The 16,034-nt window shown below is 39.5% G+C and overlaps 1 protein-coding gene across 1 annotated transcript in view; it reads right to left on the reverse strand.

Annotated features, from left to right (window-relative positions):
* LOC110521804 (inactive tyrosine-protein kinase transmembrane receptor ROR1) overlaps positions 1-14,570 on the reverse strand; it is a 187,754-nt gene extending 173,184 nt beyond the window's left edge. The window contains exon 1 of the mRNA XM_021599678.3: positions 14,201-14,570. Within this exon, the coding sequence (XP_021455353.2) occupies positions 14,201-14,306 (106 nt within the window). The 5' untranslated portion in view covers positions 14,307-14,570. The remainder of the gene's footprint in view (positions 1-14,200) is intronic.
* Positions 14,571-16,034: the final 1,464 nt, after the last annotated feature.

Consider the following 16,034-nt stretch of genomic DNA (forward strand, 5'->3'; position numbering starts at 1 on the left):
CAAGTTGGTTGTTGATCAATGCTTTCAAGCCAATTTAAGTCAAACTGTAATTAGGCCACTCAGGAACATACGTCTTCTTGGTAAGCAACTCCAGTGTTTTAGGTTATTGTCCTGCTGAAAGGTGAATTTGTCTCCCAGTGTCTGTTGGAAAGCAGACAACTAGGTTTTCCTGGTGCTTAACTCTATTCTTTCTTTTTATCCTAAAAAATCCCCTACTCCTTGACGATGACAATCATACCCATAACATGATGCAGCCACCACCACACTTTGTATTCAGGACATAAAGTTAATTTATTTGCAAAAAATGTTTCAGTTTTACTTTAGTGCCTTTTTGCAAACAGGATGCATGTTTTGGAATATTTTTATTCTGCACAGGTTTTCCTTTTTTTCACTCTGTCATTTAGTTTAGTATTGTGGAGTAACTACAATGTTGTTGATTCATCCTCAGTTTTCTCCTATCACAGCCATTGAACTCCTCACTGTGCACAGCAAATTGTCCAGTGTTGCTTTTTCAGTGTAACATTTCTAGTGTTGATTCAGGAGTTAAATTCATTTTTTACGAGTGAAATGAACAGTGGTGTAAAAGGACCCCCAGTGTTGGTGTTAATAATTAGAGTTATTGATCTACACTGTGGAGAGTAAAAACAGTAAAACCACACCCATCATTATCATATTTCCCAGCATGCTCTATTGCATCAACAAGATAAATAACATACATTTTTCTAAACTAATCCAGTGAGTTAGTTCGATTTATTGCACCTGTTACTGAAATGGTTGTTCTGTTTAAAAATGGTTTAAGTAGTGTTTTAGGTGAGTTTCCTAACCCTGACAGCCAATTGCCCACTGTTGGCTATCCTAACTCTGGCTGGATTCCAAGAGGAATTACACATCACCTTGCAAGTAGTGGTGTTACATTTGATACCGGAGCGATGACGCATGCGTCAAAATCACTAAGCAGTTTACTTCCAAGCAGTGTGCTGATTCTTCTTTATCAGAAGAATGTCCGAAGCTTCACTTTGTCGAACAACCACCGGTTTGGTATTGGCTGAGAGGAAGAGGGAGGCCTCGAGAGGCTTAGTAGCATAGCCTTTCTTTCCATTGAAAACAGGCGGTTGACGTCAAAAATCCTCATTGAATATTCAAAGAGTATTACAATATGAGATGTATTCACCAATCCAAAGAAAGGATAGGAGGTAGCAAGACAGCCCGCCGTGCCACTTTGTGGACAACGACTCCCATTGTTAAGGCGGAGAGACATGCATCTTGTCAGTATAACCAGAATCTTTGGTATTGGTTTCGGTAGAAGACAAAAAGGCTACCCTGTGCACATGCTACAGCGTGTCATTTGAGTGTTTTAAATGATTTTGACCAGCAGGTGCCACTAGTGTAACATTAAAACGTGCTGATCAAAGCCTCGAGTAATGAACCTATTTTTGACACAATTGGATGGAAATGCTCAATGTTTAAAGGGATAATCCATCCCAAATTCCTATTTTTAACACTGTGAAATAACACTAATATCTGAAAGCAATGTTTTCTGTGAACAAATGTTTCATTATGTTGTAATAAGAAGATTGGTAGAACTGTGATTTTTTTTTGGGGGGGGGATCTGTTTCAGCTCAAGTCTATTACAAAACCCACAATGCAATGATCTCCCTCTCCCTGGGCTGACTAGCTGGCTAGCTATGTAGCTAGCTAGAAAACATAGCTACACACAATAATACCAAATATCAATATCAGCATGTGAAGCAGCTAGCTTGCTGTAAAATCACCTAAACAAATAGCACTATCAATTTAGAAGTTATCTCACAGAGTTCGTCTCTGCCACTGAGCTCTAAATGGAATCTCTGCCAAGAGCGAGACCAGCGTTATGTTGCTTTCCCACTGGGATAATTGTGAGGAGATTATTTTAACACCAGTACAGTGGGACTGATATGTTCACTGAAAATGAGTGACATTTACTTTCAGAGTTAAATTTACACCATTGATTTTGCTGTGCGAATTCCCAGAGTGGTTTCCCTCCTCTCCGGCAACTGAGTTAGGAAGGACGCCTGTATCTTTGTAGTGACTGGGTTTATTGATACACCATCCAAAGTGTAATTAATAACTTCACCATGCTCAAAGGGACATTCAATATCAGTTTATTTTACCCATCTACTAATAGGTGCCCTTTGCGAGGCATTGGAAACCCTCCCTGGTCTGTGGTTGAATCTGTGTTTGAAATTCACTGCTCGACTGAGGGATCTTACAGCTAATTGTATGTGTGGCGTACAGAGATGAGGTAGTCATTCAAAAGTCATGTTAAACACTATGATTGCATAGAGAGTGAGTCCATGAACCTTATTATGTTACTTGTTATGCAAATCTTTACTCCTGAACTTATTTAGGCTTGCCATAACAAAGGGGTTGAATACTTATTGACTCAAGACATTTCAGCTTTTCATTTTTAATTCATTTGTAAACATTTCTAAAAACATAATTGACATTATCCATTTTAAATTCAGGCTGTAACACAACTAAATGTGGAACACGTCAAGTGGTGTGAATACTTTCTGAAGGCACTGTATTCTATTAATCAAGTGGTGTGAATACTTTCTGAAGGCACTGTATTATATTAATCAAGTTGTGTGAATACTTTCTGAAGGCACTGTATTCTATTAATCAAGTGATGTGAACTAACACATTTCTGATTCCTGGTACTAAACTGATGGTCCAGTGGTTTTCACAGCGCAGGGCAGAATGTTTGAGGTGGGAGAGAGAACAGAACAGAAGCTGGATTTCGAAAGCTCAAACCGTCGCACATCCATTCCTTTCTGCCTTTTTCCTCTCACACAGAACACAGTGAGTAAACACACACAGCCATGCCAAGAACAGCGTGCCAGTCAACTCAGATAACAGCAGCCAAGTGTGGATCCACAGCCAAACCGAACAGTACACCAGCCAGGTACAGTAGAGCTGCGACACCATGAGGGTGAGGGAGTGGGACAGAATTGGGAAGAAAAAAGGAGAACGAGCTAGTAAGTGGGAGAAAGAGAAAGAAAAGAGAGAGACAGCAAGAGAGTGATCCTGGGATGAGTTTGGGAGAAAAAAAATTGGAATAGGGAGAAAGAAAGAGGGAGAGAAGGAAAAAAAAAGAGAAAGCAAGAGAGAGAAGGAGAGTGATCCTTGGGGTGATTTTAGTTTAAGAGCTAGGAGTGGCAGCAGCGGGTGCCTGCCAAGTGCCAAGGCATCCCCATCCAAAGCCCTGATGTCATGGGTGGCAGGGAGAAGGCAAGGAGGTTACCCTTCCTCAGACAGACTGTTTCTCAGATATACGAGCCAGCCAGCCAACATTAGCGCCATCACCAGTCACCACAACCACTGCTACTCTAGCTCTGCTCTGCTCTGCTCTGCTCTGGGGAAGCATATATGAGTGATCTGTTCCTAGATGGACATGATGCTGTGGGAAATTATGAATGCATAAAAGCCCTTCTTCATGGAGAGAAACCTGATGCTGCCTGTCACATCTTTGGGAGAATGTTTTTTTTTTAACTTAAGGACAGAGCAAGGAAAAATGAAGGAATGCCTCTGTTGACTGATAAATTGCATGTATATTTTCATTTTAAAATAAATATTAATCTTTGGCTAAGAATCCTGTTCAGTATTTTTTTTAAATCAGCTCTGAGAGAGTGTGGCAACGTACAACGGCCTAATTTTAGACGACAAGAGATTTTGCCAGTTGCATGCAACGCGTTCCATAACTTCTTTGGGATAGGGGGCAGCATTTTCACTTTTGGATGAATAGCGTTCCCAGAGTGAACTGCCTCCTACTCAGTCCCAGATGCTAATATATTATTAGTATTGCATAGAAAACACTCTGAAGTTTCTCAAACTGTTTGAATGATGTCTGTGAGTATAACATAACTCATATGTCAGGCAAAAACCTGAGAAAAAAATCCAACCAGGAAGTGGGAAATCTGAGGTTTGTAGTTTTTCAACTCAGCCACCATTGAAGATACAGTGGGATATTAGTTATGTTTCACTTCCCAAGGCTTCCACTAGATGTCAACAGTATTTAGAAACTGTTTTGAGGATTCTACTCTAAAGGAATTGTTCGGTGGAAGATTAATGAAGTGTTATGTTAAAAACATCGTAAAGATTTATTCCATACTTAGTTTGGCATGTTTCTACAGGCTGTGACGCGCTTTTGGATTTGTTTACCAAACGCGCTAACAAAAGAAGATATTTGGACATAACTGATGGACATTATCGAACAAACCAAACATTTATGGTGGAACTGGGATTCCTGGGAAGGAATCAAAGAAGATCAAAGGTAAGTTAATTTTTTTATTTTTTTTTCTGAGTAATGTTGACTACCCAATATGGCGGGTATCTTTTTGGCTGCTTTGTTGCCTAAAGGCTGTACTCAGATTATTGCACGGTTTGCTTTTTTGAAATCTGACACAGTGGTTGCATTAAGGAGAAGATTATCTAAAGTTACATGTACAATAGTTGTATCTTTATCAATGTTTATTATGAGTATTTCTGAAATTTGATGTTGCTCTCTGCACAATCACTGCATGTTTTAGAACTACTGAACGTAACGCGCCAATGTAAACTCAGATTTTTTTATATAAATATGAACTTTATCAAGCAAAACATACATGTATTGTGTAACATGAAATCCTATGAGTGTCATCTGATGAAGATCATCAAAGGTTAGTGATTCATTTTATCTCTATTTGTGCTTTTTGTGACTCCTCTCTTTGGCAGATTTTTTTTCTTCTGTGGCTTGGTGGTGACCTAACATAATCGTTTGTGGTTCTTTCGCTGTAAATCCTTTTTGAAATCAGACACCTTGGCTGGATTAACGAGGATTTTATCTTTAAAATGGTAAAATACTTGTATGCTTGAGGAATTTTAATTATGAGATTTTTGTTGTTTTGAATTTGGCGCCCTACACTTTCATTGGCAGTTGCGGGGGGGTTCCCCAGTCCTAGACAGGTTAACCAGGTTAACCTGTCTGGGAACTCGGATATTCTAGCATATTCTAGCTTTTCTAGCATATTCTAGCTTTTACGGCTGAGTAGCAGGCAGCTTAATTTGGGCACGTTTTTCATCCAAGCTACCCAATACTGCCCCCTACCACAAATAAGTTAAGGGCTCAGACACACCAATAGCGTTTGCTGGGCAAGATTACTTAGCAGCTCTGAACGTAATTTGTGAACCGGGTGTGCACCGATTTTACATGTCGAACTGCTTGAAAAATGTTGGCAGTCAGATGTTGACAGCGGGTGATCCCTAAAACACAGCACACTGAATGATCGGCAGACGAACGCTAGATTTCCCGAATGATAGACCCACATTCGGTGCAGTGTTTGAGAGCCTTAAGTCCTTAATGCAATGCAAACAGGCTTAAGAAATGTACACTGACATATTTACAGTGGAATTTTAAAAAAAATGTCATTTTATACCTTTCAGTGAAATGTACATATATTTTTACTACATTGGCATAATGCCTACATTATTGCATAGCCTAAACAACCCACGGGGTGCATTGATGCATGTCTAATAATGGCACCTTTTAAGTATCTTCTTAAATAATAAATGTCGTTCTTCTATCAAATAACTGATCATTTAGGCACATTTTTGACACTGAGTCAAGGGAACGAGGCCCTTAGCTACCATAGGAGTTTTAAAGAACAAGTCAGATCTACAGCAAAGAGCCAACCTCCCTTTTTCATATCTGTTAAACTCTTGAGCCCATGGATATGCAGAGGAGGTTTCTCTCTCCGCCATGCCCTCACCTCCACTGTGCAATGTAGAGTCAGTAATTACAGGAAGGGGTTTTCCATGCTTGGCTTCAGTTTGTAATGAAGAAACTTTATGAAACCCTCTCTCTAGCACAGAGAGGGCAGAGACAAAACGAGGATATGACATGAGAGTGGACAATGTTTAGCCTCGAATCATATTCCCAAGACTAAAAACATATTTTTTTTTTAACAAAGCTTTCTGGAGAGATGGTGTTTCTCAGAAGGATTTTAGATGACAAAGGAACGTGAATACGTATGCTTAAATAGCATGAGGTTGCAAGGGGAGAGTGACATACGCTGCAACGGAAAACTGTCATTTATACAGTCAGTTTAGGCATTATCATCAGTGAAACACTTGGAAACCTTTTACTGCAGCATACTGTAAAAGATGGTGCATTGTGGGAAATTGCTGTAATTCCACCCCACACAATTCAGTACCGTACTATATCTTTAGAGCGGCAAAAAACAAGGACCTCTAGTGGGTGCATGGTATTGTTCTATCTGGCTCATTAACATATTTTGAGGCATGCCTGGTAAGAGGTTATATTTGTTACACCCGTGAGTAAGAATGCTGTACCAATTTAACTCTTATGTGGTCATAATGCCTTATCAATATATTATGTCTAGGAGACAGATTGAAGTGCCAACAAATCTTAAACTTTAACTGGATGATAGTTCTGCTATGTCCTTTTGGTCTAGTTACCCTGTAGACGCTGCCAGTTTTAAAGCCTCTAGAATTGCAAGTAATAAAAAATAGCAACTATAGTGGTCAAAAAGGTCTTTGGTGCTCCAAAAAGTAGTGATGGGAAACTAACCTTCCTTAAGATTTGAGGTTTTCCAGGCAATTCTGTTGAAAATAGGTTCATTAAACGAGGCTTTGCTCAACACAGCGTACACTAGTGGCACCTGCTGGTCAAAACAATTGAGAGCAGTGAGATTATTATAGACGACGTCCCACACGCTGTAGTGCGTGCACATAATAGCTTTTTTGTCTTCTACCAAAACCAATACCAAACCAAATCAGGTGGTTGTTCGACAAAACAAAGCTTTGGACACCATTGATCACGTGGTTCTAATAAAGGGATACAGGCATCAGCATATTGCTTCAAAGTGAACCGATTTTGACACATGCCTCGGCGCGCCGGTATCAAACGTAACCTCCCTACCAAAAAAACTGTAATGTATTCTGTAGGGTGGAATTACAGTACCATTCGAAATAAAGCAATTCTTTCCCCGCCCACAACATTTTCCCACAATGCACTATAATTTACAGTATGAAACGTTTCAGAGTATTTTATTGTAATACAAAATATTATATAATTTAAAGTTCTGTAACAGTGTAGCTCTGCTACTACTGCCAGTTGCTTCACTACAATCACTACAAGCCCAAACATACAACAATCATAACTTGAGGAAAGAGACTGAGGATAAACAAATTAAATAAAAAAATGGATGTCTTATAGTGGTCGTATTACATTTGTTCATCTAATCCACATCCATCAGTTTTATGTAACATTACACAAGAATTCTATAACCATCAATTAAACAATAAGCCAAGACAAGACATCTTCCAAACATTGTGTATGTTGAGCAATACTGCCATATAAACTTGGCAAACATCTGAGGTTATTAACAAAGGGGAAATAGGTAATTGCTATTGCATGACATACTTTACACACTGTTGTTTGAAAGTAACAAGGGGCGTGGAGTGTATGATTTATGACTTAGTGCTGATTAATAGGTGTGTGACTTTCTTTTCTTTCCAGATGCTTCAAACTGGACCCAAATTGTCCCAAAAACACACACACACAATGCACGCACACACACTACATCTGTTTCACACATACAGTTAATCTTCCACATTCCTGGAAGTCTGAGAAGGCTTTTAAAGATGCACTAGTGGATGGCTGAGTTACTGTACCATGCATTAGGAGAAGAGATGAGAAAGGGGTATAAGAGCTCAGCTACCAGAGCTGAGGAGGGCGAGGACTTTTCAGAGTCTCCCTGAAAGAGAGAGAGTCCACGGGGTGAGTTTTTTCAAAGGTAAAGTGCCTTTAATGTCAACATTCTGTCTCGTTCAAAATCTGCCGTGGAGGTAGTTCCACCCAAATGATTTATAGCCCTCTGACTGTTATGAAAGAGTAAGAGAATGAGACTGTATCACGGCCGATTCCGAATAGCTGTTTCTTTCCACTCCTCTTTTCCAGTCTGCTGGTTAAGATGTGAAATGGTTACGAGGGGGTGAGTTTTCCTCCTCCTCTGTTCCTGTTCCATTATAAAACCCCATGTGAAGGGGTTATAACTCAGACAGTGAAGTATCTTGGATTAACATTCTGGGCTCCTGACTCTAGTCTGAGAGAGAGAGTGGCATTCCAGAATATGGCTTTAGAAAGCTCTGCCTCCTCCAACCATTGTAAATAATATCCAAAACCAATAGGGAGGACTGGTGTAATCCAAACAAACCCAGACACATCTTCTAGCTGGAGATTAATCACACATAGACAAACTGGGTAACAAATGAAAATCCTATTTGATTCACAAGAGGGCAAACCAAAATTGGAAATGAATGTCCAATGTCCTCCGTTCCAAACTATCCAATACTTCACATAAGGCCACAGACACCAATCTGGGCATCTTCATCCTATAGACAGCAGTTATGAAGGTTATATAGAGCAGTTAACAAGTTTATATAGAGTCATGGGATGTTTATGCCCTTTCACAGGTTAAGTGTGGGGAGGAGAATGATTGTTTGGCTTAAGTCCTATTCGCCCGGGACTAGTAGTACTACAGAACATTGGTTATGTAATTGTTACCCCAGCATGTCCGTCTTTCCGGTGGACAATTCGAACGGGATTAGTTTGGTCAAACTGCCCCTGTAATTATTTTTTTCCCCTCATTCACAATTGACCGTTATGAAGGAAGCCTGGAAGCTCTTCTAGGCTTCCTTAGACCCACCTCAATTTGCATAACGTCCCAACAGATCCATAGATGACGCAATCTGAAATTGTACTCCACACTGCCCTCATCCACCTAGATAAGAGGAATACCTATGTGAGAATGCTGTTCATTGACTACAGCTCAGCGTTCAACACCATTGTCCCCTCCAAGCTCATACCCAGAACACCTCCATCTGCAACTGGATTCTGGACTTCCTGATGGGCCAACCCCAGATGGTGAGGGTAGGCGACATCACCTTGGCCCCGCTGATCCTAAACACAGAGGCCCCACAGGGGTGTGTGCTTAGTCCCCTACTGTACTCCCTGTTCACCCATGACTGCGTGGCCATGCACGACTCCAACACCATCATTAAGTTTGCTGACGACACGACGGTGGTAGACCTGATCACCGGCGACGATGAGTCGGTCTACAGGGAGGTGGTCAGTGACCTGGCAGTGTGGTGCCAGGACAACAACCTCAACGTCAGTAAGACCAAGGAGCTGATCGGGGACTACAGGAAACGGGAGGGCGAGCACACCCCCTTCCACAGGGCCGCAGTGGAGCAGGTCGAGAGCTTCAAGTTCCTCTGTGTCCAAATCCCTAAAGACTTAAAATGGTCCAAACACATGCGCCCAGTTGTGAAGAAGGTGTGACAGCACCTCTTCCCCTTCGGAAGTTTGAAAAGGTTTTACAGCTGTACCATTGAGAGCATTTTTACTGGCTGCTTCACTGCCTGGTATGGCAATAGCACCGCCCTCGATTGCATGGAGCTACAGAGGGTGGTGTGGACAGCCCAGTACATCACTGGGGCCGAGCTCCCTGCAATCCAGAACATCTGTAACAGGCGGCGAGGTAGGAAGGCGCGGAAAATCGTTAAAGACTCCAACCACCCAAGTCATTCTCTCTGCTTCCGCACGGCAAGCGGTACCAGTGCATCAAGTCTGGCAACAACAGGCTCTTGAACAGCTTCTATCCCCAATCAATAAGACTGATAAATAGCTAACAAAATAGCTACACAGACTATTTCAGTTAACCTTGTATCTTTATTGACCTTTAAGTTTTGCACTGTCTATGCACACTCACTCCATCATCTGCTCACTCACATATAACATGCACGTACACTTATGCTGACTCTACACACACCCAGTCACATACAAGCTGCTGCTACTCTGTTTATTATATATCCTGTTACCTAGTCGCCTTACATATCCACCTCCATCACTCCAGTATCCCTGCACATTGTAAATACGGTATTGGAACTGACCCTGTATATAGTATGCTTACTTTCTTATTGTGTTCTTCATATTTCTTCTTATTTCTCGTGGATTTTTTTCCTTTCTAGTATTACATTGTTATTAATGAATTATTGCATTGTTGGGTTTTGAGTTTGCAAGAAAGCATTTCACCATACTTGTGCATGTGACATTAAAACTTGAAATGCGTTAATACTGCCCTGCCGAAAATAAAAAGATGAAATGAGGTGGACTTTTTGTCTTAAAGTAAACAATTGGAGTGCCGCCATTTCCCAATGTTCTTGAACTCGGCATTTCATTTGAAGTCATTACTCTCAGCATCAGTCAGTACTGTATCACTGAGTTTGCTTTAAAACCAATTTGATGTCCCCTATTTAGGGGACTAGTGGCGGTTCTAGAACAGTTCCAACAGTCTTTTTTTGTACGGCGCAACATCCATTTCTGTATACTCAGCTAAATAGCAGAGTCTCCCCTTTCAGCTGAACCTGCCTAAGAGGAGCTGAGATGGAGAATGTGAAATCTGACACCTCATTTGCATAGGGAGTGACATGTCAACTTTTCTAGCCTATCCAGACAAAGGCTAGATTTATTCTGATTGTGAAGCTCAGAGCCCTGCATGGGATATGGCATATCAAAAGGGAGGGCCTAGGGAATGCAGCACTGTAACAAATTGCTGTAAATTTACAGCAAACCTTTCCAAGTTAGCTACTGTAATTCTATATTAGAGAACTGTAAATAGCAATGCATTATGGGGGTTCAATGGCATTCTGCTACACTGTTGTAAAATTATACAGTAAAGTATTGTATAACCTGTTTTGCTGTATTTTTTTATTGTTTTTATCTGTCTCATTAACACATTTGGATGCATGCCTTGTAAGAGGCTATATTTGTTGCACCCATTAGTGAAAATGATGTATGGTACTGTATTCTATGGGGTGGTATTGACTTACAGTAAATTACTGGTAACACAGTAGCCAGTAAGTTACTGTAGATTTACAGGAAGAATATTTTTAAATTGTATGGTACTGTATTCTGTGGGGTACAATTTAAAAATATTCTTCCTGTAAATCTACAGTAACTTACTGGCTACTGTGTTACCAGTAATTTACTGTAAGTCAATACCACCCCATAGAATACAGTACCATAATGTAGTGATGGGGGAATGAAGCTTCATGAAAGCCTTTGTTAAACCCTCTACAGGTGCAAGTGATATAAAAATGCTAAATATTAATTGGTATGACATAATTACATATTCACTGCAAGCAATTGCTGTAATTTTACTACAATTTAACAATAAAGTGCTGTTTTGCTGTATATTTACTGCAGCATTCTGTAAATAAAAAAGTATAGGCATTTTGTGGGAGGGGAAGAATTGATGGCTCATTAACACATTTTGAGATGTGCCTTGTAATTGGCAAAATTTGTTGCACCCGTTCATGAGAATGCTGTACCCATTGAACTGATATGTGGTTGTAGTGCACTAAATGTTTTTATTATTTAGGGGACAGAACGTGATACCAGGTCTTAAACTGTTGATGATTGACTATTGAACTGTGTCCTTTTGATGTGTTTTGCCCTATATTCACAGCTGTTTGGGAGCCTTTGTTAATTCCTCTGCAAGTGATACGAAACACCAAATATTCATAAATATGAGGTAATATACAAATACTTAACAGCCAAACTGCTTGCACTAATCTCATGTATTTACAGTAAAACACTGTAAGATATCATAATTACAGTAGCATTTACTTTCTTACAGTATTGCACTGTGTCATTGCTCTGCTTTTTACAGTAACTTACAGGAAGCACGTTACCATCAATATTACTGTAAAGTACTTTGCATGGATGAGGAAATAAAGCTTCCTGAAGCATTGAGGTTTTCCAGCCAATTGTGTAAAAAAAAATAGGTTCACTACTTGAGGCTTTGATTCACATAGTGTACTCTCCCGCACCTGCCAGTCACAAACATTTAGAGCAACATCCTCATTATAGATGACGTCCCACACCAAAGCAATCAGGTGGTTGTTCAACAACACTTCTGATAAAGTCATACAGGCATCAGCATACTGCTTAGCGATTTTGACACATGCCTCGGAGATCCAGTATCAAACATAACATCACTATTTTGCACTAGCCAGACATGGGCAAATAAATATCAAAAAGGTCTCTTGCAACAAATGAAGGATATTTTTTGAAGACCAATGCATCCTTAATAACTACAACAACATGCCCAGTAATGGTTACGGCAACGTTTTACTTGCTATCTCAGTGATACGTGTGTTTCTTTTTTAACAACCTTAGATGAATGCACCGACTGTAAGTCGCTCTGGACAAGAGCGTCTGCTAAATGACCAAAATATGGATGTTGAAAATGTGCATTTGCAAAGCACCACTGCCGGGTATTATTCTAATGAGCTCCACCCTCAAACTATTTGTATTTGGATCAAATGTGGCCTTGTTTGGGGGCGGAGGTCAATCGAATAATATCCCGCAGTGTGCTTTGGAAGTGATCATTTTCACATTTACATTTTGGTCATTTAGCAGACGCTCACATCCAGAGCTACTTACATTAAATTAAATTAAGGTAAACAAGAATAGGCCAGTCATAGCAAGTAAAAAGATTATGCTACCAGAATGTTGTAGTTAAGCGGGCTACTTGCTAGTATATATTTGTATTAGAAAATACAAAATACATGTATTATAATTAAACTGTTACAAAATAGGCTACTTTAATTGTAGTTCGGGCCAGTGAAATACAAATGACAAAATAGGTATTGATAATATTGAAATACCTATATAAAATACATAGCTCCCTGCACTGTAAATCTAACAGTTTACTAACCACAGTGCTTCCAATAATGCGATGTCAATTCTAGAAATAGAGTATGTTCCTGTAGTCAGGAGTTCCAGTTAATATGCAGTTCAATTTGTGTTCAAATTAAAAGGTCCTGTAAATCTACCATAATTTACTGTCTTCTGTGCTGCCAGTAATTTACTGTAAATGTACAGTTACATACTGGCTACTGTGCTGCCAGTAAGTTACTGTAAAAATTACAGGCCATTTTTTACAGTGCAGCAAAAGTGGTCCCATCTCGCTGCAATATTCTCAAATTGATGTATAGCTCTCAACATGAAAAAATACAAAATAATTGAGTAAAACTTTAACAAAACCACTTTCTCTGGGTCACAGAGAGACAACATCACATTATGCTTAAAACTGTAGTTGGAAAAAGGGTGCAGACATTTGAACGACATCTCTGCATCACTCCGAGGATGCAGGACAGAACATTCTCTGTCATCAGTTATGTGAAATGGTGCCAATTTTGTAGTCACCATCTTTATTTTACAGAATAAAGAAAGGTGAAATCTTATAGTAATTTGTTTATATTTTGATTGTTAATATATTTAGAAAGCCCTATTGCCTCTTTTTTGATTTTTTTTATATTTTCATAATATTTGTACTTGTACTTGAGCTTGTGCTTAAAAAATGAGTACACCTCAGCAATTTATAACACTTTTTACCAGAAAGGTGAGTTCCAGACTTTTCTAGAACTATGCATAATTACTAATAGTACTAGTAGTTACTAGTAGGCACTCTGGTGATAAATAATTACTTTTGGGATTACATAGATTACACTTTAGATGACATTTAATTACAAATGGAGGGACACACACAATGGACCTCCAGCTGGGAGTGAGATGGTTATCCCCTCCATCATCACCTGAGAAGAGAAGTCCCTTTGTCTTTCAATACTGGAGATTATAAATCAATGTTTAAACTGGCTTTGTTTCAAATATAAAAGACTTGGCGGTGAACAATACTCGAACGCTTATTATGTAGCGCCTTCCACAGATAATTTAGCTCTTGTTGTATACAGTAAGATATGTTATTATTAATGTAGACTAATCAATTATAACACGTTTGTTTAAACAAGTGGCCTATTTAAAAGCCAAAAAAAAAGGAATTTAAAGTCCATATAACCATTTGAAAATCACCCCCCAAAAATACACGAAAAAAATTACAATTAAAAAGAGGAAATTCAAATTGTTGCAGACACGTCAATCGAATAGATTGATATAGGCTAGCGACCAATAGACTAGATTTATATCACCGTATTAATGGCTTAAAATATTAACATTAATGCCATAAAACGTTTCGTGTTTTTCTGATGATGCGACATTACATTGTAGCACCGTAATAAAAAGTCACATTCTTACTGGTCGCAGTCATCTCTAGAACGGCCTGGAGTAGCATGATGGCCCGGAGAATGTTGAGTTGACATCTCGGAAGACGGTCGGTCACTGTTGCCCGAGCAGGATACATTCCCCCGATTCTATTCTAATCCCTTTACATCCACTACAACCGTAAACGCACGTGTAAACGTTGATTTACAAATTAAAAAGGCACAAAATGTATATGACAACTGTCCACGCAGTCGTCCTTTCTCCCGTGTCTGTGTGTAATGTAAAGCACGAAGTTCTTACTCTCTCTTTCCCTCTCTCCTCCGGAGTCCCACTACTTTCCTTCGAGCTCTCAGCGCACGCTTCCAAAACTTCTATGCCTAGTGCGGCTTGCCTTGCACGAGCCATCTGGCTCTGATTAGGGTTGGATGTGTCGCCACCGTGTGTTGAAAATACATATTTCTTTGTGCAACACCTGCAAGACCGACAAGTCTTCAGATCGCGCCTACTGTATTTTTCACATACCGTTTATGACTTATTCATTGAGCATACAGTTTATTACAACTTATTAATTCACATATGACTATATTTATTAAACAATAAGACCCGATGAGGTGTGGTATATGGCCAATACACCACGTCTAAGGTCTGTCCTTACGCAGGACCCTTAGCCTTGGTATATTGGCCAAATATCACAAACCCCCGAGGTGCTTATTTCTATTATAAACGGGTTACCAACGTAATTAGAGCAGTAAAAATAAATGTGAGGCTGTACTTCAGGTATTGCAAAAGTGTGTGTAAATCAATTAATCATACCACAAAATCGTATCAACAGTTCCAAATCGCCTACAAAAGACTACACTGCTGCAACGTGATACCTTACCTCAAACATATTTTTAACACAAGACAGACACAAGTATGTTGATTTGGGTGAAATAAATTACTCCCGTACACTCAACAACAACAAAAAAATGCTGGGTGAAAAACAACCCAATTTGGGTAGATATTGGACAGAACACATGTTGAGTTATTTTGACCCAGTCAGTTGGGTCACAAACACAAACAACCCATTGTTTTATTTAAGTTGGATTGTTGATGCTGGGTTATTGCACTACGATTCACCAGGTCAGATCAGAAGACTGGAGGTGACCCAACTGATAGTTGTTTTTGGTCACATGTGAGAGTACATGTCAATTCACTTAATCGGTTCTGTTGTATTGTTAACCATGTTAAGGTGGAGCACTGACACTTTTGTAGGTTTAATAAGGGCTTATACAAGAATGTGAGTTATTTAAACGCCCAAGCCAGGGTTTCCCAAGCTCAGTCCTCATGACCCCAAGGGGTGCATGTTTTAGGTTTTGCCCTTGCACAGCTGATTCATCTAATCATCAAGTGTTGATAATTTGAATCAGCTGTGTGGTATTAGGGCAAAAACCAAAACATGCATCCCTTGGGGTCCTGAGGACCGAGTTTGGGAAACACTTGCGAAAGCATATCCCAACTTTCGGATAGTTACTACTACTTTCTTATAATATTAAATAAAGTTATTAATTTTTATATTAAAATATATAATACGCAAATAAAGTACAGGAGAAATAAAATTGGCAATGTACAAACTTAACACGATGAACATGAATTACATTTCCTCTCATGGGTGGCCAAAAAGAACTATCTGAAAGCCACGCTCCCAATAGGCCATGCCTTTGGATTACCCAAACGTAGGTTAATTTAACCACAAGTCAGGTTTTTATTCACTTTTCATGCTAGGGTGACACAGCAGATTGGTATTTTTTAATGTAATCCATAGGTTATTTTCAGGTGGCGTGGCCTATTGGGGGCATAGCTTTCAGATATTTTAATATACATTTAT

This window comes from Oncorhynchus mykiss, chromosome 4, assembly GCF_057628025.1.
Source record: "Oncorhynchus mykiss isolate SJ-2025 chromosome 4, ASM5762802v1, whole genome shotgun sequence".
Lineage (NCBI taxonomy): Eukaryota > Metazoa > Chordata > Actinopteri > Salmoniformes > Salmonidae > Oncorhynchus > Oncorhynchus mykiss.